At 35.7% G+C, this 25,160-nt stretch overlaps 1 protein-coding gene across 2 annotated transcripts in view; it reads left to right on the plus strand.

Moving 5' to 3' along the window:
• The window catches only part of LOC142344505 (exportin-T-like), a 183,057-nt gene extending 160,089 nt beyond the window's left edge, over positions 1 to 22,968 (plus strand). For both annotated transcript variants that reach the window (XM_075396206.1, XM_075396207.1), the window contains 6 exons: positions 10,553 to 10,725; positions 11,177 to 11,225; positions 17,020 to 17,119; positions 18,004 to 18,142; positions 22,034 to 22,090; positions 22,355 to 22,968. In XM_075396206.1, coding sequence (XP_075252321.1) covers positions 10,553 to 10,725; positions 11,177 to 11,225; positions 17,020 to 17,119; positions 18,004 to 18,142; positions 22,034 to 22,090; positions 22,355 to 22,381 — 545 coding nt within the window. In that variant the 3' untranslated portion in view covers positions 22,382 to 22,968. The remainder of the gene's footprint in view (positions 1 to 10,552; positions 10,726 to 11,176; positions 11,226 to 17,019; positions 17,120 to 18,003; positions 18,143 to 22,033; positions 22,091 to 22,354) is intronic.
• Positions 22,969 to 25,160: the final 2,192 nt, after the last annotated feature.

The following is a 25,160-nucleotide window of genomic DNA, read 5'->3' on the forward strand; positions in this document are numbered from 1 at the left end:
CCGATACTGGTGCCATTTTTTTACTTTAGATCTTAATAGTGATATATCTTAACCTCTAATGTGGTTATTTGAAGCCCACGATTGAACTTCTTAGTCACATTTAGGCTCCCCCGCCCTCAAACTGAAGCAGGCTGCAATTGATTAGAGCTCCCAATAGTCGTTCGAGAGCAATTCTCCCGACGTTTAGTCGGTTATGTTTTTTCTAAAACAACAGGTTTTTCTTTTTGGTTTTTTGAGGGTAGTATATTGTTTTTTCTTCTGTTGTTCGATGGTCACTAATCGAGTCGACTCGCATGAGTTATCGTAATTTTTCATCGTAGGTGTTTTAGAACAAGATGTAGAACTCTATGCCGCACCTGACGAAACTTTTTGTTCACGCGTCTTTTTCGGAACAGTTTCTGTTTTAAATCTAACTCTCTGGCCTGAGTTGTTAACTTGTTTAACTTGCAGCTGTACGTTTAAGATGATTTCTGACAGTCTAAGTTAGTTTTTAAGATGCAACTTTGAGCTACTTTTGTCTTTTTTCTGTTTTCCATTTTGTTAGTAATTTTTGTATCCATTTCCCGGTTTTTATTACTGAAAGGTAGTTTTTTGTTAAGTTTCCTATTTTTTTTTGTTTTTGTTCGTTTTTCTATTCATTATTATATTTTTGAGTTGTTTAGATTAAGACAATTCAATTAATTTAAGCTAAATTTTTGCCTAATTGTTTCATTTTTCTAGCTTAGAGCTGAGCGGTGCTATATTGCCGTGCTCTTGTTTTTTGTTTTATCGTTTGACGCTCTTTTTCGTTTTACATTTTGTTCTAGAACATTCTGTCGCTTCACATTTTCAGTCACTTTTTCACGCCTGATTTGCTGTTCGCGTGACCTAAATTGCTCGCCTTGCTGAAAGAAAGTTGTGTAATATGAGAGAGCTTGAGGGAATTGTAGCCTAGTGATTAATGCAGCCGATTCTTACGCTGGGGCTTGGAGGTTCGAACATCTGCTTCGTCAAAAGTTTTTTGGACCCAAAATCAGCACCGACTTTTGATTAAAAGGTGGCTGCGATAACTTTTTTTTCCAAATCTCTGTTTTGCGCATTGCATGCAAGTATATTCTTTTGCAGCTTTTCCGGCAATATACCAGCTATGTTGATATTTTTGCCTATTTCTTCCGTCTTTACGCTTTTCGAGGAACTTTGTTGAATTGTTAATTTGCAGCTTTTATGTGGGTGAAATCTCTGAAAGAAAACATTTGAATAGGCCAATTCGTAATGAAATTAGTAGAACAATTTTTAATTGGTCTTGAACAAAGTTCATAGCAATTATTGTAAACTTGTGTGTCTTGTTTTGATGCAAAATTTTCGCTTGACAATTTTGAATTTTCGAGTGACGTTTACGCCCTTGACTTTTGCGTTTCACGTGATCTAAATTTCTCTCTCAATCACAATTTCAAGGAGCTGAATTCAATTGGCGGCAATTTAATACTAAAAGTCAAATGAAAAGTGCGCCAATACTGGTGCCATTTTTTACTTTAGATCTTAACAGTGATATATCTTAACCTCTAATGTGGTTATTTGAAGCCCACGATTGAACTTCTTAGTCACATTTAGGCTCCCCCTCCCTCCCTGGCCCGCCCTCAAACTGAAGCAGGCTGCAATTGATTAGAGCTCCCACTAGTCGTTCGAGAGCAATTCTCCCGACATTTAGTCGGTTATGTTTTTTCTAAAACAACAGGTTTTTCTTTTTGGTTTTTTTGAGGGTAGTATATTGTTTTTTCTTCTGTTGTTCGATGGTCACTAATCGAGTCGGCTCGCATGAGTTGTCGTAATTTTTCATCGAAGGTGTTTTAGAACAAGAGGTAGAGTTCTATGCCGCACCTGACAAAACTTTGATTTTGTCCCCACAAAATTGGAGAGCCGAGAGAGAAGAGTGATTATTTTGATACTGTGGCTTCAAAGGATATCGTGACAAATAGGTGTGAAGAAATTAATGTTAATTGAGTGGAACTTTTTGTTCACGTGTCTTTTTCGAAACAGTTTCTGTTTTAAATCTAACTCTCTGGCCGGAGTTGTTCTTACTTTGTTTAACTTGTGGCTGTACGTTTAAGATGATTTCTGACAGTCTAAGTTAGTTTTTTAAGATGCAACTTTGAGCTACTTTTGTCTTTTTTCTGTTTTCCATTTGTTAGTAATTTTTGTATCCATTTCTGTTTTTTATTAGTGAAAGGTAGTTTTTTAAGTTTCTTATTTTTTTTTGTTTTTGTTCGTTTTTCTATTCATTATTATATTTTTGAGTTGTTTAGATTAAGACAATTCGATTAATTTCAGCTAAATTTTTGCCTAATTGTTTTATTTTTCTAGCTGCGAAGCCGTAAGCTGAGCGGAGCTATTTTGCGGTGCTCTTGTTTTTTGTTTTGTCGTTTGACGCTCTTTTTCGTTTTACATTTCGTTCTAGAACATTCTGTCGCTTCACGTTTTCAGTCACTTTTTCACGCCTGATTTGCTGTTCGCTTGACCTAAATTGCTCGCCTTCAGAATTTGTTTGTTGCTAAAACAAAGTTGTGTAATATGAGAGAGCTTGAGGGACTTGTAGCCTAATGATTAATGCAGCCGATTCTTACGCTGGGGCTTGGAGGTTCGAACATAAGCTTCGTCAAAAGTTTTTTTGGACCCACAATGTACACCCCCTTTTGATTAAAAGTTGGCTGCGATAACTTGTTTCCAAATCTCTGTTTCGTGGCATGCAAGTCTATTCTTTTGCAGCTTTTCGGGCAATATACCGGCTATGTTGATATTTTTGCCTATTTCTTGCGTCTTTACGCTTTTCGAGGAACTTTGTTGAATTGTTAATTTGCAGCTTTTATGTGGGTGAAATTTCTGAAAGAAAACATTTGAATAGGCCAATTCGTAATGAAATTAGTAGAACAATTTTTAATTGCTCTTGAACAAAGTTCATAGCAATTATTGTAAACGTGTGTGTCTTATTTTGATGCAAAATTTTTGCTTGACAATTTTGAATTTTCGAGTGACGTTTACGCCCTTCGACTTTTTGCGTTTCGCGTGATCTAAATTTCTCTCTCAATCACAATTTCAAGGAGCTGAATTCAATTGGCGGCAATTTAATACTAAAAGTCAAATGAAAAGTGCGCCGATACTTGTGCCATTTTTTACTTTAGATCTTAATAGTGATATATCTTAACCTCTAATGTGGTTATTTGAAGCCCACGTTTGAACTTCTTAGTCACATTTAGGCTCCCCCTCCCTCCCTCCCCCGCCCTCAAACTGAAGCAGGCTGCAATTGATTAGAGCTCCCACTAGTCGTTCGAGAGCAATTCTCCCGACTTTTAGTCGGTTGTTTTTTCTAGAACAACAGGTTTTTCTTTTTGGTTTTTTGAGGCTAGTATATTGTTTTGTCTTCTGTTGTTTGATGGTCACTAATCGAGTCGACTCGCATGAGTTATCGTAATTTTTCATCGAAGGTGTTTTAGAACAAGAGGTAGAACTCTATGCCGCACCTGACGAAACTTTTTGTTCACGTGTCTTTTTCGGAACAGTTTCTGTTTTAAATCTAACTCTCTGGCCTGAATTGTTCTTAACTTGTTTAACTTGTGGCTGTACGTTTAAGATGATTTCTGACAGTCTAAGTTAGTTTTTAAGATGCAACTTTGAGCTACTTTTGTCTTTTTTCTGTTTTCCATTTGTTAGTAATTTTTGTATCCATTTCCTGTTTTTATTAGTGAAAGGTAGTATTTTGTTAAGTTTCCTTTTTTTTGTTTTTGTTCGTTTCTCTATTCATTATTATATTTTTGAGTTGTTTAGATTAAGACAATTCTATTAATTTAAGCTAAATTTTTGCCTAAAAGTTTTATTTTTCTAGCTGCGAAGCTGTAAGCTGAGCGGAGCTATATTGCGGTGCTGTTGTTTTTTTTGTCGTTTGACGCTCTTTTTCGTTTTACATTTTGTTCTGGAACATTCTGTCGCTTCACGTTTTCAGTCACTTTTTCACGCCTGATTTGCTGTTCGCGTGACCTAAATTGCTCGCCTTCAGAATTTGTTTGTTGCTAAAACAAAGTTGTGTAATATGAGAGAGCTTGAGGGACTTGTAGCCTAATGATTAATGCAGCCGATTCTTACGCTGGGGCTTGGAGGTTCGAACATATGCTTCGTCAAAAGTTTTTTGGACCCACAATGTACACCCCCTTTTGATTAAAAGTTGGCTGCGATGACTTGTTTCCAAGTCTCTGTTTTGCGGCATGCAAGTCTATTCTTTTGCAGCTTTTCCGGCAATATACCAGCTATGTTGATATTTTTGCCTATTTCTTCCGTCTTTACGCTTTTCGAGGAACTTTGTTGAATTGTTAATTTGCAGCTTTTATGTGGGTGAAATTTCTGAAAGAAAACATTTGAATAGGCCAATTCGTAGTGAAATTAGTAGAACAATTTTTAATTGCTCTTGAACAAAGTTCATAGCAATTATTGTAAACGTGTGTGTCTTGTTTTGATGCAAAATTTTTGCTTGACAATTTTGAATTTTCGAGTGACGTTTACGCCCTTCGACTCTTTGCGTTTCACGTGATCTAAATTTCTCTCTCAATCACAATTTCAAGGAGCTGAATTCAATTGGCGGCAATTTAATTCTAAAAGTCAAATGAAAAGTGCGCCGATACTGGTGCCATTTTTACTTTAGATCTTAATAGTGATATATCTTAACCTCTAATGTGGTTATTTGAAGCCCACGATTGAACTTCTTAGTCACATTTAGGCTCCCCCTCCCTCCCTCCCCCGCCCTCAAACTGAAGCAGGCTGCAATTGATTAGAGCTCCCACTAGTCGTTCGAGAGCAATTCTCCCGACTTTTAGTCGGTTATGTTTTTTCTAGAACAACAGGTTTTTCTTTTTGGTTTTTTGAGGCTAGTATATTGTTTTTTCTTCTGTTGTTCGATGTTCACTAATCGAGTCGGCTCGCATGAGTTATCGTATTTTTTCATCGAAGGTGTTTTAGAACAAGAGGTAGAACTCTATGCCGCACCTGACAAAACTTTGATTTTGTCCCCACAAAATTGGAGAGCCGAGAGAGAAGAGTGATTATTTTGATCCTGTGGCTTCAAAGGATATCGAGACAAATAGGTGTGAAGAAATTAATGTTAATTGAGTGGAACTTTTTGTTCACGTGTCTTTTTCGAAACAGTTTCTGTTTTAAATCTAACTCTCTGGCCTGAGTTGTTCTTAACTTGTTTAACTTATGGCTGTACGTTTAAGATGATTTCTGACAGTCTAAGTTAGTTTTTAAGATGCAACTTTGAGCTACTTTTGTCTTTTTTCTGTTTTCCATTTGTTAATAATTTTTGTGTCCATTTCCGGTTTTTATAAGTGAAAGGTAGTTTTTTGTTAAGTTTCATAATTTTTTTTGTTTTTGTTCGATTTTCTATTCATTATTATATTTTTGAGTTGTTTAGATTAAGACAATTCTATTAATTTAAGCTAAATTTTTGCCTAAAAGTTTTATTTTTCTAGCTGCGAAGCTGTAAGCTGAGCGGAGCTATATTGCGGTGCTCTTTGTTTTTTTTTGTCGTTTGACGCTCTTTTTCGTTTTACATTTTGTTCTGGAACATTCTGTCGCTTCACGTTTTCAGTCACTTTTTCACGCCTGATTTGCTGTTCGCGTGACCTAAATTGCTCGCCTTCAGAATTTGTTTGTTGCTAAAACAAAGTTGTGTAATATGAGAGAGCTTGAGGGACTTGTAGCCTAATGATTAATGCAGCCGATTCTTACGCTGGGGCTTGGAGGTTCGAACATATGCTTCGTCAAAAGTTTTTTTGGACCCACAATGTACACCCCCTTTTGATTAAAAGTTGGCTGCGATGACTTGTTTCCAAGTCTCTGTTTTGCGGCATGCAAGTCTATTCTTTTGCAGCTTTTCCGGCAATATACCAGCTATGTTGATTTTTTTGCCTATTTCTTCCGTCTTTACGCTTTTCGAGGAACTTTGTTGAATTGTTAATTTGCAGCTTTTATGTGGGTGAAATTTCTGAAAGAAAACATTTGAATAGGCCAATTCGTAGTGAAATTAGTAGAACAATTTTTGATTGATCTTGAACAAAGTTCATAGCAATTATTGTAAACGTGTGTGTCTTGTTTTGATGCAAAATTTTTGCTTGACAATTTTGAATTTTCGAGTGACGTTTACGCCCTTCGACTCTTTGCGTTTCACGTGATCTAATTTTCTCTCTCAATCACAATTTCAAGGAGCTGAATTCAATTGGCGGCAATTTAATTCTAAAAGTCAAATGAAAAGTGCGCCGATACTGGTGCCATTTTTTACTTTAGATCTTAATAGTGATATATCTTAACCTCTAATGTGGTTATTTGAAGCCCACGATTGAACTTCTTAGTCACATTTAGGCTCCCCCTCCCTCCCTCCCCCGCCCTCAAACTGAAGCAGGCTGCAATTGATTAGAGCTCCCACTAGTCGTTCGAGAGCAATTCTCCCGACTTTTAGTCGGTTATGTTTTTTCTAGAACAACAGGTTTTTCTTTTTGGTTTTTTGAGGCTAGTATATTGTTTTTTCTTCTGTTGTTCGATGTTCACTAATCGAGTCGGCTCGCATGAGTTATCGTATTTTTTCATCGAAGGTGTTTTAGAACAAGAGGTAGAACTCTATGCCGCACCTGACAAAACTTTGATTTTGTCCCCACAAAATTGGAGAGCCGAGAGAGAAGAGTGATTATTTTGATCCTGTGGCTTCAAAGGATATCGAGACAAATAGGTGTGAAGAAATTAATGTTAATTGAGTGGAACTTTTTGTTCACGTGTCTTTTTCGAAACAGTTTCTGTTTTAAATCTAACTCTCTGGCCTGAGTTGTTCTTAACTTGTTTAACTTATGGCTGTACGTTTAAGATGATTTCTGACAGTCTAAGTTAGTTTTTAAGATGCAACTTTGAGCAACTTTTGTCTTTTTTCTGTTTTCCATTTGTTAATAATTTTTGTGTCCATTTCCGGTTTTTATAAGTGAAAGGTAGTTTTTTGTTAAGTTTCCTAATTTTTTTTGTTTTTGTTCGATTTTCTATTCATTATTATATTTTTGAGTTGTTTAGATTAAGACAATTCTATTAATTTAAGCTAAATTTTTGCCTAAAAGTTTTATTTTTCTAGCTGCGAAGCTGTAAGCTGAGCGGAGCTATATGGCGGTGCTCTTGTTTTTTTGTCGTTTGACGCTCTTTTTCGTTTTACATTTTGTTCTGGAACATTCTGTCGCTTCACGTTTTCAGTCACTTTTTCACGCCTGATTTGCTGTTCGCGTGACCTAAATTGCTCGCCTTCAGAATTTGTTTGTTGCTAAAACAAAGTTGTGTAATATGAGAGAGCTTGAGGGACTTGTAGCCTAATGATTAATGCAGCCGATTCTTACGCTGGGGCTTGGAGGTTCGAACATATGCTTCGTCAAAAGTTTTTTTGGACCCACAATGTACACCCCCTTTTGATTAAAAGTTGGCTGCGATGACTTGTTTCCAAGTCTCTGTTTTGCGGCATGCAAGTCTATTCTTTTGCAGCTTTTCCGGCAATATACCAGCTATGTTGATATTTTTGCCTATTTCTTCCGTCTTTACGCTTTTCGAGGAACTTTGTTGAATTGTTAATTTGCAGCTTTTATGTGGGTGAAATTTCTGAAAGAAAACATTTGAATAGGCCAATTCGTAGTGAAATTAGTAGAACAATTTTTAATTGCTCTTGAACAAAGTTCATAGCAATTATTGTAAACGTGTGTGTCTTGTTTTGATGCAAAATTTTTGCTTGACAATTTAGAATTTTCGAGTGACGTTTACGCCCTTCGACTCTTTGCGTTTCACGTGATCTAAATTTCTCTCTCAATCACAATTTCAAGGAGCTGAATTCAATTGGCGGCAATTTAATTCTAAAAGTCAAATGAAAAGTGCGCCGATACTGGTGCCATTTTTTACTTTAGATCTTAATAGTGATATATCTTAACCTCTAATGTGGTTATTTGAAGCCCACGATTGAACTTCTTAGTCACATTTAGGCTCCCCCTCCCTCCCTCCCCCGCCCTCAAACTGAAGCAGGCTGCAATTGATTAGAGCTCCCACTAGTCGTTCGAGAGCAATTCTCCCGACTTTTAGTCGGTTATGTTTTTTCTAGAACAACAGGTTTTTCTTTTTGTTTTTTTGAGGCTAGTATATTGTTTTTTCTTCTGTTGTTCGATGTTCACTAATCGAGTCGGCTCGCATGAGTTATCGTATTTTTTCATCAAAGGTGTTTTAGAACAAGTGGTAGAACTCTATGCCGCACCTGACAAAACTTTGATTTTGTCCCCACAAAATTGGAGAGCCGAGAGAGAAGAGTGATTATTTTGATCCTGCGGCTTCAAAGGATATCGAGACAAATAGGTGTGAAGAAATTAATGTTAATTGAGTGGAACTTTTTGTTCACGTGTCTTTTTCGAAACAGTTTCTGTTTTAAATCTAACTCTCTGGCCTGAGTTGTTCTTAACTTGTTTAACTTATGGCTGTACGTTTAAGATGATTTCTGAAGTCTAAGTTAGTTTTTAAGATGCAACTTTGAGCTACTTTTGTCTTTTTTCTATTTTCCATTTGTTAATAATTTTTGTGTCCATTTCCGGTTTTTATAAGTGAAAGGTAGTTTTTTGTTAAGTTTCCTATTTTTTTTGTTTTTGTTCGATTTTCTATTCATTATTATTTTTTTGAGTTGTTTAGATTAAGACAATTTGATTAATTTAAGCTAAATTTTTGCCTAATTGTTTTATTTTTCTAGCTGCGAAGCTGTAAGCTGAGCGGAGCTATATTGCGGTTCTCTTGTTTTTTTTGTTTTGTCCTCTGACGCTCTTTTTCATTTTACTTTTTGTTCTAGAACATTCTGTCGCTTCACGTTTTCAGTCACTTTTTCACGCCTGATTTGCTGTTCGCGTGACCTAAATTGCTCGCCTTCAGAATTTGTTTGTTGCTAAAACAAAGTTGTGTAATATGAGAGAGCTTGAGGGACTTGTAGCCTAGTGATTAGTGCAGCCGATTCTTACGCTGGGGCTTGGAGGTTCAAACATGTGCTTCGTCAAAAGTTTTTTTGGACCCACAATGTACACCCCCTTTTGATTAAATGTTGGCTGCTATAACTTTTTTCCAAATCTCTGTTTTGCGCATTGCATACAAGTCTATTCTTTTGCAGCTTTTCCGGCAATATACCGGCTATGTTTGAAATTTTTGCCTAGTTCTTCCGTCTTTACGCTTTTCGAGGATTTTTGTTGGATTGTTAATTCGCAGCTTTTATGTGGGTGAAATTTCTGAAAGAAAACATTTGAATAGGCCCATTCGGAATGAAATTAGTAGAACAATTTTTAATTGCTCTTGAACAAAGTTCATAGCAATTATTGTAAACGTGTGTGTCTTGTTTTGATGCAAAATTTTCGCTTGACAATTTTGAATTTTCGAGTGACGTTTACGCCCTTGACTTTTTGCGTTTCACGTGATTTTAATTTCTCTCTCAATCACAATTTCAAGGAGCGGAATTCAATTGGCGGCAATTTAATACTAAAAGTCAAATGAAAAGTGCGCCGATACTGGTGCCATTTTTTACTTTAGATCTTAATAGTGATATATCTTAACCTCTAATGTGGTTATTTGAAGCCCACTATTGAACTTCTTAGTCCCATTTAGGCTCCCCCGCCCTCCAACTGAAGCAGGCTGCAATTGATTAGGGCTCCCACTAGTCGTTGGAGAGCAATTCTTTCGACGTTTAGTCGGTTATGTTTTTTTCTAAAACAACAGGTTTTTCTTTTTGGTTTTTTTGAGGGTAGTATATTGTTTTTTCTTCTGTTGTTCGATGGTCACTGATCGAAGGGAAACCGAATCTAAAGGTTTGCTCAAAACAATCAGTGGGCCCTAGCAAGATCGAGAAAATGTTGTCGAAAAATTTCTCTTGATTTTTTTGTTCCTCGTTTTCACTTTTTTCCGTCTCGAATTTCGAATTATACAGATTGTTTACTGTTGCCTCTTGTGATAGTGGTTCACCGAACAAAGGTTACTTCGGTACAAAATTTTTCTTGGAACTTGTGAAGAACGATAAGCAACATGATATCAGTGTTTGTTTTTCTCATTTCATTTAAATTTTTTGATGTTAGTGTAATCAATCAAGTATTTTTGTTTTGCTAGTTGAATAGATTGCTGTGGTTCTGGATGAATTTTCTTTTTGAGTCCAATTCGGAGTCTTCTGTCTAAAGTTTTTGTTTCGAAGTTAGTTCCAATTGAGGTCACACTCATTTCAAATCTGCTTCCTGTTGAGTCGTTGCTTCAAGCAGTTTATGCTCTGTTGCTTGCGTGATGTCATTTTTCATTCTTGATAGAGAGCTTTTTTCATTCATTCGCGCGATCGACTTGCCTATCTCAAAATAAAAATACGAAGTCTGCAGCTATTTTCTGGCGATCCGACAGCTATGTTATTTTTGTTGAATTTTTTTTATAAGCGCAGTGCTATTGAGCATGTTGGAAATGATAAGAAACCAAAACTGAGCTTCTATAAGTGCTATTTTGTTCGGGATGTGATTAGACGAGGCAACGATGACAGAGCTGCGCAGCCAGCTTAAGAGGTCCTTCTTCACCTTCATCAACACTATCTTGCACAACGAGGCCTTCCCAGTCATCAGTGGGAAGGGGCAGGATGTGGTGTGGATGGTGCTAATGAGTGTCGCAGACGGAGCACTACATTTCCCAGATCCAGTGGTATTTACTATCTACTCGATGCCGCAGATATTGCATATAAAAATATTAAGAAAACCTAAAATTTAACAAACCTAAAATATCACTCAATAAAAAAAATCACTCGCAACAACAGTGACAAATGTTTTCTAATATGCCTAGAAAGCTCAGGGTTTTACATAAGTCCATTGGGCGCCTGTTATGAGATTAAATTAGACCGGTAAAACGGCAAATTTCGATGGAGCCTTATTTGATGTGTCGAAAAGGTAGCATAATGCTTACGTAGAGAAATATTGGCAAAATATTGTAAAAAGCAGCATCAGACCGTTTGGTGACGTATGAAATCATTCGCAGGGTCAACTAATCGCGGCTCGATTTAAATCCATTAGATGATTTTTTTTAATTTTGACTGATGCCGGGGTTAAACATTTTTGTCCACTTTTTTGTTGTAAATGAAAAGTAGAATTTGTTTCAGACACAGAAGCTGTGCTTCACAATACTGAAGAAATTTATCGAGGTGGCAGGTTAGTAGTTGCTCAGCATTTTGTAATATTTATTAATAGCCGCCGTCAGCCTCTCAACGGCTATTATTTAGGCGCTCTCCTTTTTTACAATTCAAAGAATTTGTTACAATTCAAAGAAATTGAATTGGGGCGCTGACTTTTTTTGAAGATCTGTTCACACATTTTCATGATTTTTGTAATCAAATTGAAGTAGTGATTTTGGTCACGCAGAAACAGGAAGTGGAGCAAAAACGCGAGTGTTTTTGCGGCGTGAAACTTTTTCGCTCTAATTTTAAAGTAGAGTGAGAAAGGAGTGTTAGAACAAAAATTCGCTTTCTCGCTAGTGGTTTTTTGTTCACCTGCGGCAATTTCACTTTAATTAATAGCCGCCCTCATCTTCTCAGCCGGCTATTATAGCGCTCCTATTTTTTTTTTTACTTCGTCGAATAAAAAAATGTTTCGCTTTACCTCATTTTGCCGCCTTTTCAACATTTTGCGTGAAATCTTTTTGACTTCTCTAGGCTAGTTTCTCTCTTCTCTCATTCTGCTAAAAGTGAATTTGAACATCAGTTGCTCAGCACAGCAATTCAAAATGAACACGGTCAGTATAAAAAATTGAAGTCAGAAGTAGAAACGGGATAAACCCATAAAGCCCAATTTTAGATGCCCGCTATTTGAACGTCGTTCCTATAAGTCTTAGTTACCATCTCTAATGCTTATTGGTATTGATAGTAGCCCCTGTTGCCTCTCTCTAAGAAACAGAAGTAAGTTCAACTACGAAATACCATCAAAATAAATCGGACTTAAAAAATGTTTTTGTACAAAAATCTTTTTTTTTTCAATATCTTCTGTTATCTCAATCCCAATCATGCTTATTGGAATCAACGGCGGATATTTTCCGGCAATCTGCCGGGTATGTTTTTTATTGTTTCTCAATTTTTTGGATCGGATTTTTTGTAGGAATCAAATTTCCATTTATCGCTACTGATTTTTTGTGCACATGCGGCATTTTGGCATTGATTTTCTGTTTAATTGTTCTAAAACGAAGTTTGTAGCAATTATATTAGTCGATTTTCCGCTTGAGCGATTTTTTGTCTGACGCTTTTGACTTTTCGCCCTCAAAAACTGGATAAACAGGTAGCGCCCAGCGGGCATTAAGTGCTCTTAGAGCCTTTCAGCTCTGTTTCAGCGCAAACTGTTTTGGAGACTTGTACTTATGGTGTGAAGGGCGGTTGTTAAAGGTTGAAGACACCCCCACTGTTGACACCCCGACCCCGCTGTTGCCCACAACCCCTTCCTCCCCATCAGTCCCCCGTGCACCCCCCCCCCCCCCCCCCCTACTTACGGACAACCGGTCGCTAAATACACGCAATTTAAAACTTTCATAATTTTTCAAGCTTTCTGAAAATTTTGTTTGTCATTTTTTAAGTTGTTTTCAGCCGTATGTGTCAAGGGATCTCCTTTAGCGTTTTAAAATAAGTTACTGCATTATTTCTAGTGGTTGTGGAAGGGTTTCAAAGTTTTAACATTACAATTTTTTGCATTTTTGGCATTTGACAAAAAGTGCAAATTTTTTCATTTTTTTTGTGATTTATTTTTCACTATTCGCGTCTTTCCAGAAGCAGGGGCTAGAAAATGTCCCTAGGGGTTTGATAATAAGTTACTGAAAAAATTTTATTTGCCATAGAATAGCTTTAAAATTTTTAATCAGACAAATTTTAGCAATTTTTTTTTAAAATTTGCATTTTTTCAACTTTTTTGAAAATTTTTGTCGGTTTTTAGGTTTCTCCAGCCTCAGGAGCCAAGGAACCTCCTATGGTTTGATGAGTATTTACTGTATAGATTCTAAATGTAATGGAATGTGTTTCAGGATATCAACTCCACGACTTTTAGCATTTTTTTAATAAATTTTGTAATTTTTATCAATTTTTTGACATTGCATTTTTGATGTTTTTCAACCTAATAAAAATCTCCGCTAGGGTTTGATAGTAAGTTACTGCAAACTTTTTTTGGCCATGGATTAGTTTTCAACTTTTGCTATCAGAAATTTTAGCAGTTTTTTATGCAACTTGCAATTTTTTCAAGTTTTTGAATTTTTTTGTCATTTTTAGGTTTCTCCAGCCTCAAGAGGCACATAGCCTCCTCTAGGGTTTGATTATAGGTTACTGCATAGCGTCTAGGTCTAGTAGAATTTTTTTCAAGATCTTAATATCAGCAACTTGTAAAGGTATTGGAAATTATTTCAAGTTTTTTGAGTCTTTTTAAATTTATCTTTTTCCGGCACCAGGGTCCTAGGGACCTCCACAAAGGTTCGATGATAAGCTGTCGCATAGTTTTAGAGTTAGTGGAATGGTTATCAATAATCTAATGACTCCAGCGTTAGCATTTTTTTGTAAAATTTACTTTTCCAATTTTTCGGAGAACTATTATGTTACAAGTTTATGGATCTTTATGAGCCAGTGAAACTATTTAAGGCTTGAATTAGGGATATTGAATAGTCTCTTGAGACAATAAAATGGTTCTGTTGATATTAATATTACGAATTTCAGCAAGATTTTGTAAAACTTTGCTATTTTAAAAATTTTTAAGTTTTGTCCTTTTCTGAGTATAGCAATCATGACTGGGCAACGAAACTTTTTACGAATTGCAGATAGGTTACATGAGAACTCCGGAGAGAAAAATGTTTTTGATCATTTTTCCACTGCGAAATCTGAAAATTTTCCCACTGTTAATTTTTGCACTGCTCAGTTTTTTCTATATAATTTAATTACTAACAAGGCTGGAGAAATAGAGGTTGCAGAGTCGAATCATATCATGAAAAATTTTCCTAGCTCTCTCTAAGTCTGTCTGTCTGTTGGGTTTCTTTCCTTCTCTCTCTTTCTCGTTTATGTTTTATCTCTCCCACACTCTTATATCTCTCTCTCCCTAACTCTTGTTGAGGCCGCACTTCAGCTGCTGTTATGAAACGTAATATCACCATCTACCACTCTCATTAACGCTGAATTTTAGAAATCCTTTGTCATGAAAGACTTTACAAGATTTTTTGAAATCATTGTTAATTGCTGTCAAACGAAGTTTAGGAATTATAATAATCCTGTCGCTTTTTTATGCGATTTTTCGCATGACCGATTTTTTGTCTGACCCATTTGACTTTTCGTCCTCGGAAATGGTATAAAGAGGTGGGGCCCAGTGGGGGCATTAGGTTCTCTTAGAGCTTTTCAGCTCACTAATCACACTTTCTCCGAGCTCACTAATCACACTTTCTCCGAAACAAGTATGCGATTCACATTATACTTTCTCTGAAACAAGCATGCGATTCACAGAAACTGTTTTGGAAACTTATACCCATGGTGTGAAGTGCGGTTCTTAGAATTTGCTCCGTTGCGTACACCTCACGCCCCTTCAATTAAGCTAAAGCTAGCCTCAACTAAACCGTGGCCAGCTAATGACGGATCCCCTCGTTTGAGAGCATTTCACGCGACGTTAATAGGTTGTGCTCAATATTTCATTATTTTCATGATTTTCCTGTGAACACTTGTTCGAATACAATAACAGGAGCACTCTGTCAATTTTCAGAAGAGAAAAAGTTTTGCTGATCCAAATAATGCACACAATGAGGTATCAAGAAACAATGATACAGAACTGAGCCGACGATATACAATTGGAGTAATGATATCCTACGATACAATTGAAGAACATTGCTTCTGTAATTAATGAGACAGTGAAATTGTGTTGAAGATTTTAATATCTTGAATTTTGTTAAAATTTCGGCAAGATTTTGTCAAAATTTGCAATTGTTTTAAAATTTTTGAATATTTTTGTCTTTTTCTTGAGTTTAACTATCATTAGTGGCAAACGAAGCTTTTCAAGTCTTGGAAATGGTTTCTTGACAAAACTCCAGAGACAAAAAAAATTTTGAACATTTTCACTGCAAAATCCAGAAGTTTTTTTAAATTTCGCAAATTTTTAAAATTTCAGTTTTGTATTTGATTTATTCACTAACATGGCTAGGAAACAAAAAGTTGCAGAGTCGAATCAAGCTAAAGCTAACCACACTAAACCGTGGCTAGCTACTGACGAAGCCAACCGCTCGCTGGTGGTTTGAGAGCAATTCGCGCGACGTTATTCGGTTACGTTTTTTTTATTTTTTTGATCTGATTTTTATTGATTTTTTTTCCAATTCACTCGTCTCTTCTAAGTCTAGTTTTTTGTTTAGTCTATGGAAATATTTTGAATTGTACGTCAGGACTTGTCCTGCTGTGTTTTTTTAAAATTTGTTTTATCTTTTGATCACGTCTTTCGTTTTACATATGTCATGATTTTCACGTTTGACTTTTGACTTACTTTGCTCACTGTTTCAATGGATTTTGAATTCTTTCACGCATTCAGTTACGCAATGTGGTGAATGCTGTCAAGGTCAAAAGATCAAAATCAAGAGACGGGATAAACCGATAAAGCCCGGTCATTAAGACATTGAGAATTAGTTTATCAAAGTTCGTTAGATAGTTTGCTAGCTTACATTGGTATTAGTCTTATTAATAGCCGACTTAGCGTATCAACTGGCTATTATAGCGTTCCTACCTTTTTTCACTTTGCTGAATAATTTTTTTTTCGCTCTACTCTAGTTCTAGGCTAGTTTCACTATTCTCTCATTCTGCTCAAAGTGCTTTTAAGCAGCAGTTGCTCAGCAGAATAATCTGAAAGCAATAGAGTCAGTCACGAAAATCAAAAATAGAAACCAGATCAACCCATTAAGCTCTATTGTAGATGCCCTCTACTTGAACTTTGTTCTTGTAAGTCTTTGTGATAATCTCTAATGCTAATTGCTATTGACATTAGCCCTTTATCCTCTCATTTAGAAACAGTAGCTCAACTACGAAATGGCATCAAAATAGTAAGCACTATTATTAGTAGGTGAAAGTTCATGACTTTGTATTTTTGACAATGTTTTTTCATGGAATTTGAGTTTTCCTTAAAAAAACGCTAAGCTAACTTTCATTTAATGGATGTAATTGAGATTTAAATGCTTTTACTACTTTGACACTGGTAAGTTATTGATTGATCGACTTCGTCGAATAAAAGTTTGTTTACAGCTTGTTCAGCATTTTGCATGAAATATTTTTGATTTCTCTAGGCTGGTTTCACTCTTTTTTCATTCAGCTAAAAGTATTTTTAGACTGCAGTTGCTCAGCAAAGCAATTCAAAATGAACAGAGTCAGTAACAAAAATGAAATCAGGAATAATAACGGGATATTCCTTTAAGCCCAATTTTAGATGCCCGTTACTCAAAATTTGTTCTTACTTTCCATCTCTAATGCTTAATGGTATTGATACTAGCCCCTGTGTTGTCTTACTACGAATCAGGAGTATGTTCAGCTCCAAAATAACATCAAAATATTTCGCACTTTCAAAAATTGTTTGTGTACAAAAGTATTTTTTCATTAGTTTTTCTCTTCTTTCAACACCAATCTTGGTTATGGGAATCAACGGCGGCTATTTTCCGGCAATCTACCGGGTATGTTTGTTTGTTCCACACTCATTTCAACCTCGTCAGTAAAACTATTTGTGAACAAAGGTAACCCCAAGGAGCATAAATATTTGAACTTACTTCAACCACACAGTCTCAAAATCTCAGTAACTGCAATTATTCATTTACAAATTCTATTTATTTTGTGATTTGCTGAAATCGCGAGTTAAATATTTTAGCTCTTATTTTTACTTTTTATGTCAAATATGTTTTGATGCCCAATACTGAAGAATTTACGTGTTTCTACGGAGAAATCTTTAAAAAAAATAACCTGCTGGGCTGTTTCAGATGAAGCTTCGGGAAGTGCAGCTGATATCCGTAAATTCACTTTCAGCAACATTCTACCAGCCTGCTTCGCGGTGTGTTGTGCCCCTGGCTTCAACCCAAGGTAACCAAACCAACATCACAGTCTTCAGTCGCTGCTCAGATACTATTTGCTCTCTATAAACTCGGATTTGAACTTGCACTGGTTCAAGTCTGTCGTTTCCTTTTAACCCTTGTAAGACAACTAATGCATGTTTTTGTACTGCAAAAATGGAATTGTGCAAGAGGCAAGACTATGTAATACAATTATATACACCATTAGAAAGGTTTTAAAGCATAAATTATTCAGGGTCATAATCTACCAGGCGGAAAGAAATGGGTTCTAAATTTTTCAAATAAACGACCCTGCGTGATAAAATGTGTAATTCAACACACAAGGCTGTACGAGTTCTCGGCCGAGAGTATTTGCATTCGAAATAATGGGAAAATTTTAATTTTTGTGAACTTAATTTGTAAGCTTTGAAAATCTTCAATATTTACTCAATTATTTAGTGTATGCTATACTCAGCTTTTTATATGCTCTCCGAGAAGCTTGCTTTATCTTTTTTTTCTGTGCAACATTGAGAATAAATGGTATCTTGTAAGATGCTAATAAGACAGGTGGTTATCATTTACAAATATTTATTTTGTAAGACTTTGTCAGATTAAAACAAGATAAGATCACAAATTAACACAAATGGGCATACACAAAGTACGAAGCTACGTGCAAAAAATGTCAGTGAGTAAGCAATAGCTGTTTGACTTTTTAAAAAATGAAATTTTTCTGGCTGTTCCCCCTAACTTTGTTGTTCCATATTCTGGTTCCGCTCTGTTGACACATGATGAGCTATATGGCAATGTATCGTAACTGGGAGCGCATAACTACTTGGGTGATAACGGAAGAAGTTTTTAATGAATTTAAATTATTTCTATCAATTATTTAGCTTTGATTTTGGTAAATCTTTTTAGAGATGCACAGAGTAACATGGCCCTGATGGAGGCGGGAGGGGCTCTGAAGTTCTCAGTAGAGAAATATGGAGAAAGTGTGGTGGAGTACATCAGTGGGACCTATCTCCCCTCTCAGAACATACCACAAGAAAAGATCAATGTTAGTTGCCTTTGCGTATTTTTCAAAAGATACCTCATGGTGTGAACTCATAGTGACCTTATACACAGGAATGAACTGATGTTGTACCTTAGATTGGTCAGGTTGCTGGGAACAAAGACTGCATATGGTAACAAGGAGGCTTGGTAATGTGCGTACGCACATAATGTTCCGACCCCGCTTGTCCACAGTCTTGACTTAATTGGCTACCAAATGATCAAGAGATAGAAATCTCTCAAAAACATAAATATCGGTTAATCAACAACCAATGGAATACAATAATGCCACGCTAGAAGGCTGATGAAAGTTTTTGATAATAGGACTACTAGAAACGACAATAATAAAAATCAAATAACAAACATTATTTACGACCAAAACTTGATGTCTATAATAAAAATAATATAATAAAATCAAACTCGCATCAGATTAAACCTAAACCAAACAATTTAACCTATACTTCATTCGAAAAAATATGGCACCTGTCCTCAATGCGACTGGTTAACAGGTCGAGCACGAAGGTGCCAAGTTCAAAAGTACGTTTCTATTTTTGAAAACAATTAATTTCAAAGTTATTAATGTCATTAGATGTCAACTCAAATCACTAAAAAGTTCATTTATATCTCCATAGGAAGCAATTGAGACATGTCCTTATCCAATGTTCAATTTCAAAAAATTCAAAGCCAATGGGACCTACGATTATTGTTATAAATTAAAATAAAATATATCCTTTCAAGTGTACAAGTATACAATAATCTCAAAAATTTTAAAAGTTTCTCAATAAGAGCAGTAACATAGCCGAGAAAGAAATGTTTAAAGCGGAAACCGTTATAAAGATTATTTTAGAGCTCGCTGGAAACGGGTTGTGACCTGTGTTTACAGAGGTTGGGCTACAAATCGACCGAAAAAATTAAAGAAATGCCGAAGCTCAAAAATCCAAATTTATTTTTGAAAACAAATAATTCCAAAGTCAGACTTAAGATCTCAATAAAAAGCGATGAATTAAGTTGCAACACCTCAGAAAATCTATTGGGCCTGTTAATAATCAGACTAAGTCAGGACCCCACTGAGTAACAAATACAGAAAGAAGCCAAAACTTCAAACGATTTTGCGACCTCACACTGTTGAAGGCACTATAATTATAGGATGTTACCTGCAATCATCACTTTCTCCACACCATAACATTAACGAGTCTTCCTTATAAAACAACTACGTAGACATGGCAAAAAAAAGAAAAACAAAACTTGAACAGTATAAAAATCACGAAAACTTTTTAGGAAACTAAATGGTCGAAGCAATCAGTCACAAGGTATAGCCAAGTGCAAAGAATGTTTGAATCAACGAAAGTAATTAAGACTTCTAATTGGTGAGGTTGAGTTACATGGTGACGAAAATAAAAGCAAAAAGGAAACTGTTGAAAAAAAACTTTTGTAATTTAAATTTAAAGTTATTTAAACAAACAGCTATAAACTGAAATCTTTAAGTAGGTTGAGTTATACGTCCTGTGAAAAAAATTGAGACCTATCGTTATCAATTATATAGCGCACAACAAACAAAACAAGCATAGGCTGTATCAGTCAAAAAGTATAAAGTATTCAAAACAATTAACATACCCAGAAACGCGTTTTTTTCAAAGCTGTGCCTTTTCCTTTTTATGCTTTCCTTCAATTGCACTTTTCAATAAATGAGAAATCGACAAGGAAACAAATTGAACTCATAAAATATGCAATTATGCTAAAAAAAAATGAAAACGCGTCGTATCAAAACAAAGAAACCATTAGGTGAAAATAAAAACGTAACCGACATTAATTTATAACTCACAGAAAATTGGTTTCCCCTTGTTATTACTGAGACTTCACCCGCAGTTGGAAAAAGATAGAATAGTGGCGAAGTTCAAAACTTCAACGATATTTTCTTAAAACAAATATATCCAGAGTCATAACAGACATTAGATAACAACTGAAAATATTGTCCCGGTTCATTTTTACCTCTTAAAAAGCAAACTGGATCTTTTATGGGGGACACTAAGTTATTGGTCTACAAAAATTATAACAAATTAAAGTAAAACTCAAGAAGTCCATAAAATTTTTACGAAAACAGTTGATCACAGCCATAAAAAAATTAAGAGCTTAACTCTGGAATCATAATATAATCTCGTTAGGCCTTGTTTATCCCTGAGTTGAAATACTTGCCAGTACTTTACGTAAGCATTTATTTAGTGGAGTTATTTTGAAATAAAGGTTGTGCACCCATTAAATTCTAAGAAACTTTTTATCGTAAGGATCCATGATGAGATCAAGAGCAGCCCAGATATTGCTGCGCGTCTAACAAAACTCTTTATTGTGCAAATGGTTTTAAAATAGATCGATGTTTTTATTAAATTTTAGTTAATCAAATTTTAATAATGCTTTTTGTATAATTAACGAGTTTAAGTTTGGGAAAAACTCGCAAAATTACAATTCCAGAAGACTCTTAAAGCCAGCGGGAGTACAAATAGCTCTTTTTGTTAGCTTAGAAAAAATATGGCTGCAGTTTTAAGGTGTCTACTTCAGCAAATTGAAAGCAAGTGCGCTTAAAAAGCAAATTTGGTCCCATTTTGGAAGTCTTGAGTTTTGAAAAAATTTAGCATAAATATTAGCTAAAAAACTGGGATCGAACGATTGAGCAACTCTCCTCTATCTTTAGAGATAAAATCATTAACACTGGAGTTAATAATTTTAACTTATTTTAGCAAAATTTACGAAAATTGGGTCAAAAATACTGAAAATGTGAACAAAAACACTCGAATTACGTCTAATATTGAAAAAATCTTGTTAGTTCTATATTCTACGCTGGACAGGCTTTCTAATGATACCACTCACAACTCTCTGCCATGATTATATCGATCGACCAAAATTGTCTGAACAAAAAACCCATTTGCGTATATAGTTCCTCCCCCACTAAAGTGGGTCGGAACAATTAATTGATCTGCTCCCAGACGAAGTTTGTAGCAGTTATATTAGTGCTGCGGTCTTCATGCATCCTCGGTGTTTTGGTGCGACGGTTTACCAGCGTACCGTTTGCAGTGCTAGCTGTAGTTTTTCTTTGTGGTTATTTGTGATTTTTAATAGCCGCCCTCATCTTCTCAGCCGGCTATTATAGCGCTCCAATCTTTTTTACTTCGTCGAACTTTTTTTCGCTTTACCATTTTGCTGCTTTTTCGACATTTTGCGTGAAATCTTTTTGACTTCTCTAGGCTAGTTTCTCTCTTCTCTCATTCTGCTAAAAGTGAATTTTAACATCAGTTGCTCAGCAAAGCAATTCAAAATGAACACAGTCAGTATAAAAAATTGAAGTCAAATAGAAACGGGATAAACCCATAAAGCCGAATTTTAGATGCCCGCTATTTGAACGTCGTTCCTATAAGTCTTAGTTACCATCTCTTATGCTTATTGGTATTGATAGTAGCCCCTGTAGCCTCTCTTTAAGAAACAGAAGTATGTTCAACTACGAAGAAATGCCATCAAAATAAATCGGACTTAAAAAATGTTTTTGAACAAAAATCTTTTTTTTTTCAATATCTTCTATTCTTTCAATCCCAATCATGCTTATTGGAATCAACGGCGGCTATTTTCCGGCAATCTGCCGGGTATGTTTAAAAATTTTTTCTGCCTGTAGTTTTATACTTCATGAAAATTTTATTTTCAATTCATCAGTTTGCATTTTTTGCCAGATTTCTCTCATTCACAATTTTTGCAGCACTTCTCAATTGTCAGCAGTTACTACTAAAAGTCAAGTGAAAAGCGCGCCACTATTTGTCCCATTTTTGAATTTAATTCTTAAAAATTCTGTCGAAATGTTAGATGAGATGATGATCAAAGTTGATGCTATATAATTGGTTCAAAAACTGCGTTTCAGGAGCTCACAATAGCGATCAGAACATACGATGCCAAACGATTTCGCGAATTCTACAAGGTAACAAACAATCGAGTTGCAGCCTTCCTAGTTAAAATTATCAAGAATTTCAAAACAAGGGAACCCCAACCCCTGGTTACACAATTTAATTCACAGCCTTGTACCAGAAAGCGAATTCGTTAGTTTGCATAATCTAAAGTTGAGAATATGAATTACAATTTATCTCTATCCGTACTATGGTCTTAAAATATAAATGCTGGGTGTCTTCGGGAAAGGAGATCCGTTTCAAAATCATGTTTCCTCAAATCATTGACTGTTTCACAGGAGTGGATTATAAAACTGCTTGGGTGACCAATCAGGCCAAAAAACGATGCTTCAATGATGGCTTCCAGTATTGAGAGAATCCCAACAGCAGAAGACTGATTTTCATAACGAAAAGTGATCAATGTTCATGCTACTGATTATTATCGTCTACTGATTTCGGTGCCTTTTTGATAAAAACTGCAAATAATTTGTCTGTATGTCATCGATGGGTTATATGTCAAAATGCTGTCACTGTTCGTACAAATTCGCTGACTGCTAAAAGATTATATATCAATCGGAAATTTTCTGTGGCATATAGAGATCTATGGCTGATTTGCACATGAATTGGACTTTTTAATTTTGACAGACACAATAGCCATTGAAAAAAAGTAAGAAGTTTAGAACGGTTGGATAAAAATTGGCTTGAGAGATTTAAGATCGCAATGTGGACTTGGTATTAATAATCAAAATTCAGTTTACAAATGTGGATAATGAATGTATTCGTATTCTGTTGGTACATTGTGTATTTAACGATGTTTACTTAAAAAGAGGATTTATTATTTTATTGTCCATCTCGGGTTCTTAAATGCAATTAATTTGATTGCGAAAGAGAAAATTTATGTTTTCTAATCTAATCTTTTCATCAGTTTCAGCTAATTAGGGGTTGATGTTGAGAAAAGGTGCTGTTTTAAAAGCGCGAGAATTCTCAGTTGCCGCTTACTAATCCGAGTTATTTGCTCGCGGTTTGATCCTGCGAAGTTATAGATGACCATGATTTGTAACGAAAGCATTGCAAAACTGAATTCATTAACATTGTCATGATCCATCGCGTTATGATTAAAAATTATGAATTGAACAGAGCTTGGTTTTACCTTGCTCGGACAGTCACTTTCGGGCAAAAACTTTCCTTTGAGATCTAATCAAATGAAAATCAAAAGGGCGTCTGTGTAGCAGAAAAAATCTTTTAAGAGCTCAGGTTTGAGTGATTCTTGCCTTTGAAGTATTTCTAATCCATTACAGCTGCATTTTTGGGCCCTAGTAACAGTTTACCTTGATGGTAGAACTATCCAATAATTGTTGAAAATTAGTTAAACCTAATCCGTACAAAAAACTGCCTGCTATGTTTCAAATTTAACGTTAGCAACAAAAAATGGCGACCGGATTACTTAGACAAACAATGATCTGCTCTCATTGAGATTATAACATAATAGGGCAAGCCAAATTAGCGGGCGCTTAAAGAAATTCAATCTAAACTTGACTGTGACTTAACATAGATGATTACACTACAAGTTTGGAATATGGCGGCAGAAGAGTAGCACAGTCTACTCAACAAAGTGGTGTCATTAGTTATTCAACTGCTGTAAGCAACCGTAATTGGATAACCAACACCATCACACTGTTAATTGCTCTAAACGAAGTTTGAAACAATAATTGTAATTATGCGCGTCTTGCAAAATTTTCCGCTTGAAAATTTTGTTCTAAAACGGGCGATTTTTTCGCGCTTGACTTGAATTTTGCATGACCTAATTTTCAATTACTCAGAATGCTTTCAAGTTTTTACATGTATATTTTTACATGATTTCAATTAATGCTTTGCAAAATCAAGTGATGCAGTAATTACTATTGCACAATGAATACTCCAAAAATCTTTCGAGGATGCTTTCAATATAGTTGATCCCACCCCCACCTTAGTGGGGAGGGAGAAACTATATAACTACAATCAATATTGTGTACTTGATCTTGGACTGCGAATCACGTCTGTATTTCTGTTTTGCTTACTTGCGCGGCGAGTGCGCTTACGCAGTTTTATAATTGAATTTGCTGAGCGAATCGCTTGACAGATACTTGTTTAGTTTACTCAGCTAGTGAATACGACTGACAAGAAATAAATTAAATTGGGCAACTGTACTCGAGGTGCAAAACGAAGAGAGTGAAACTGTGTACAAAGTGGGTTCTCAGAAGTCACAACAAACATGAACAATAATTTCCTGATGCGGGAATTAGGGTAACAGACAAGTACATGAAATAATAAATGAACTAAACTTGCCTTTAACACATGCCCTTCGGGATTAAGCAAACTCAATAAATAAGTACATCATATCATAATTTTACTGCACTAAATTAATTGATTATGTACAACATTTCTCCCTCTTTGATGAAAATTAAAAGAGCATGAAATGGAATTTTAATAACAAAATTGATAATAATTGAATACTTTTTCACCGGTTAAATAGTTGTCAACAATATATTTACTGGTTATCATAGCTAGTCATAAGTAATAACATATCGAGTTATAATTGTTTAGAGTTTCACTACATATTTTCCTCGTCAAGTATGCGCTCATCAGAATAACTGTGGTCTGCTGGGCGAATGCGGGGATCTGTTGGAGATACTTCTTCTATTATAGGCGAGGGGAATGAATTGGCGATAGGTTCCACTCGAGACGCAGTATTCACAATCGTTTGAACTACTGACGGTTGTACCGATTCCACATCACCTGCGCGTCGTTTTCTTCGGGGTTGCAGAAAATTTGGGGGGCAGTAATCGGTCGACTCGCCAGACAAATCGTCATTGTCGTACCCGTAATTTTTCGGGCTTTTGCGTGTCCTCTTTGTTGCTCGTGGCGGAATTTGTTGTGAAACTTCTACCGGAGCTGAAGTAGATGGTAGATTCAATTCTGAGCGTTGACCCGTTGGGGGAGGGGCAATTATTACCTCGGAAGTAATAATTTGTGGCTCAGGAGTAGCTTCTGGTTGAGAGGACGTTTCTTGCGGTGCAAAATTCTCCGGGATTTCAGGCATGCGAACGCACATTGCACGAGCAATGT

Source organism: Convolutriloba macropyga, chromosome 8 (genome assembly GCF_964194025.1).
Source record: "Convolutriloba macropyga chromosome 8, txConMacr16.3, whole genome shotgun sequence".
NCBI classification, from domain to species: Eukaryota; Metazoa; Xenacoelomorpha; order Acoela; family Convolutidae; genus Convolutriloba; species Convolutriloba macropyga.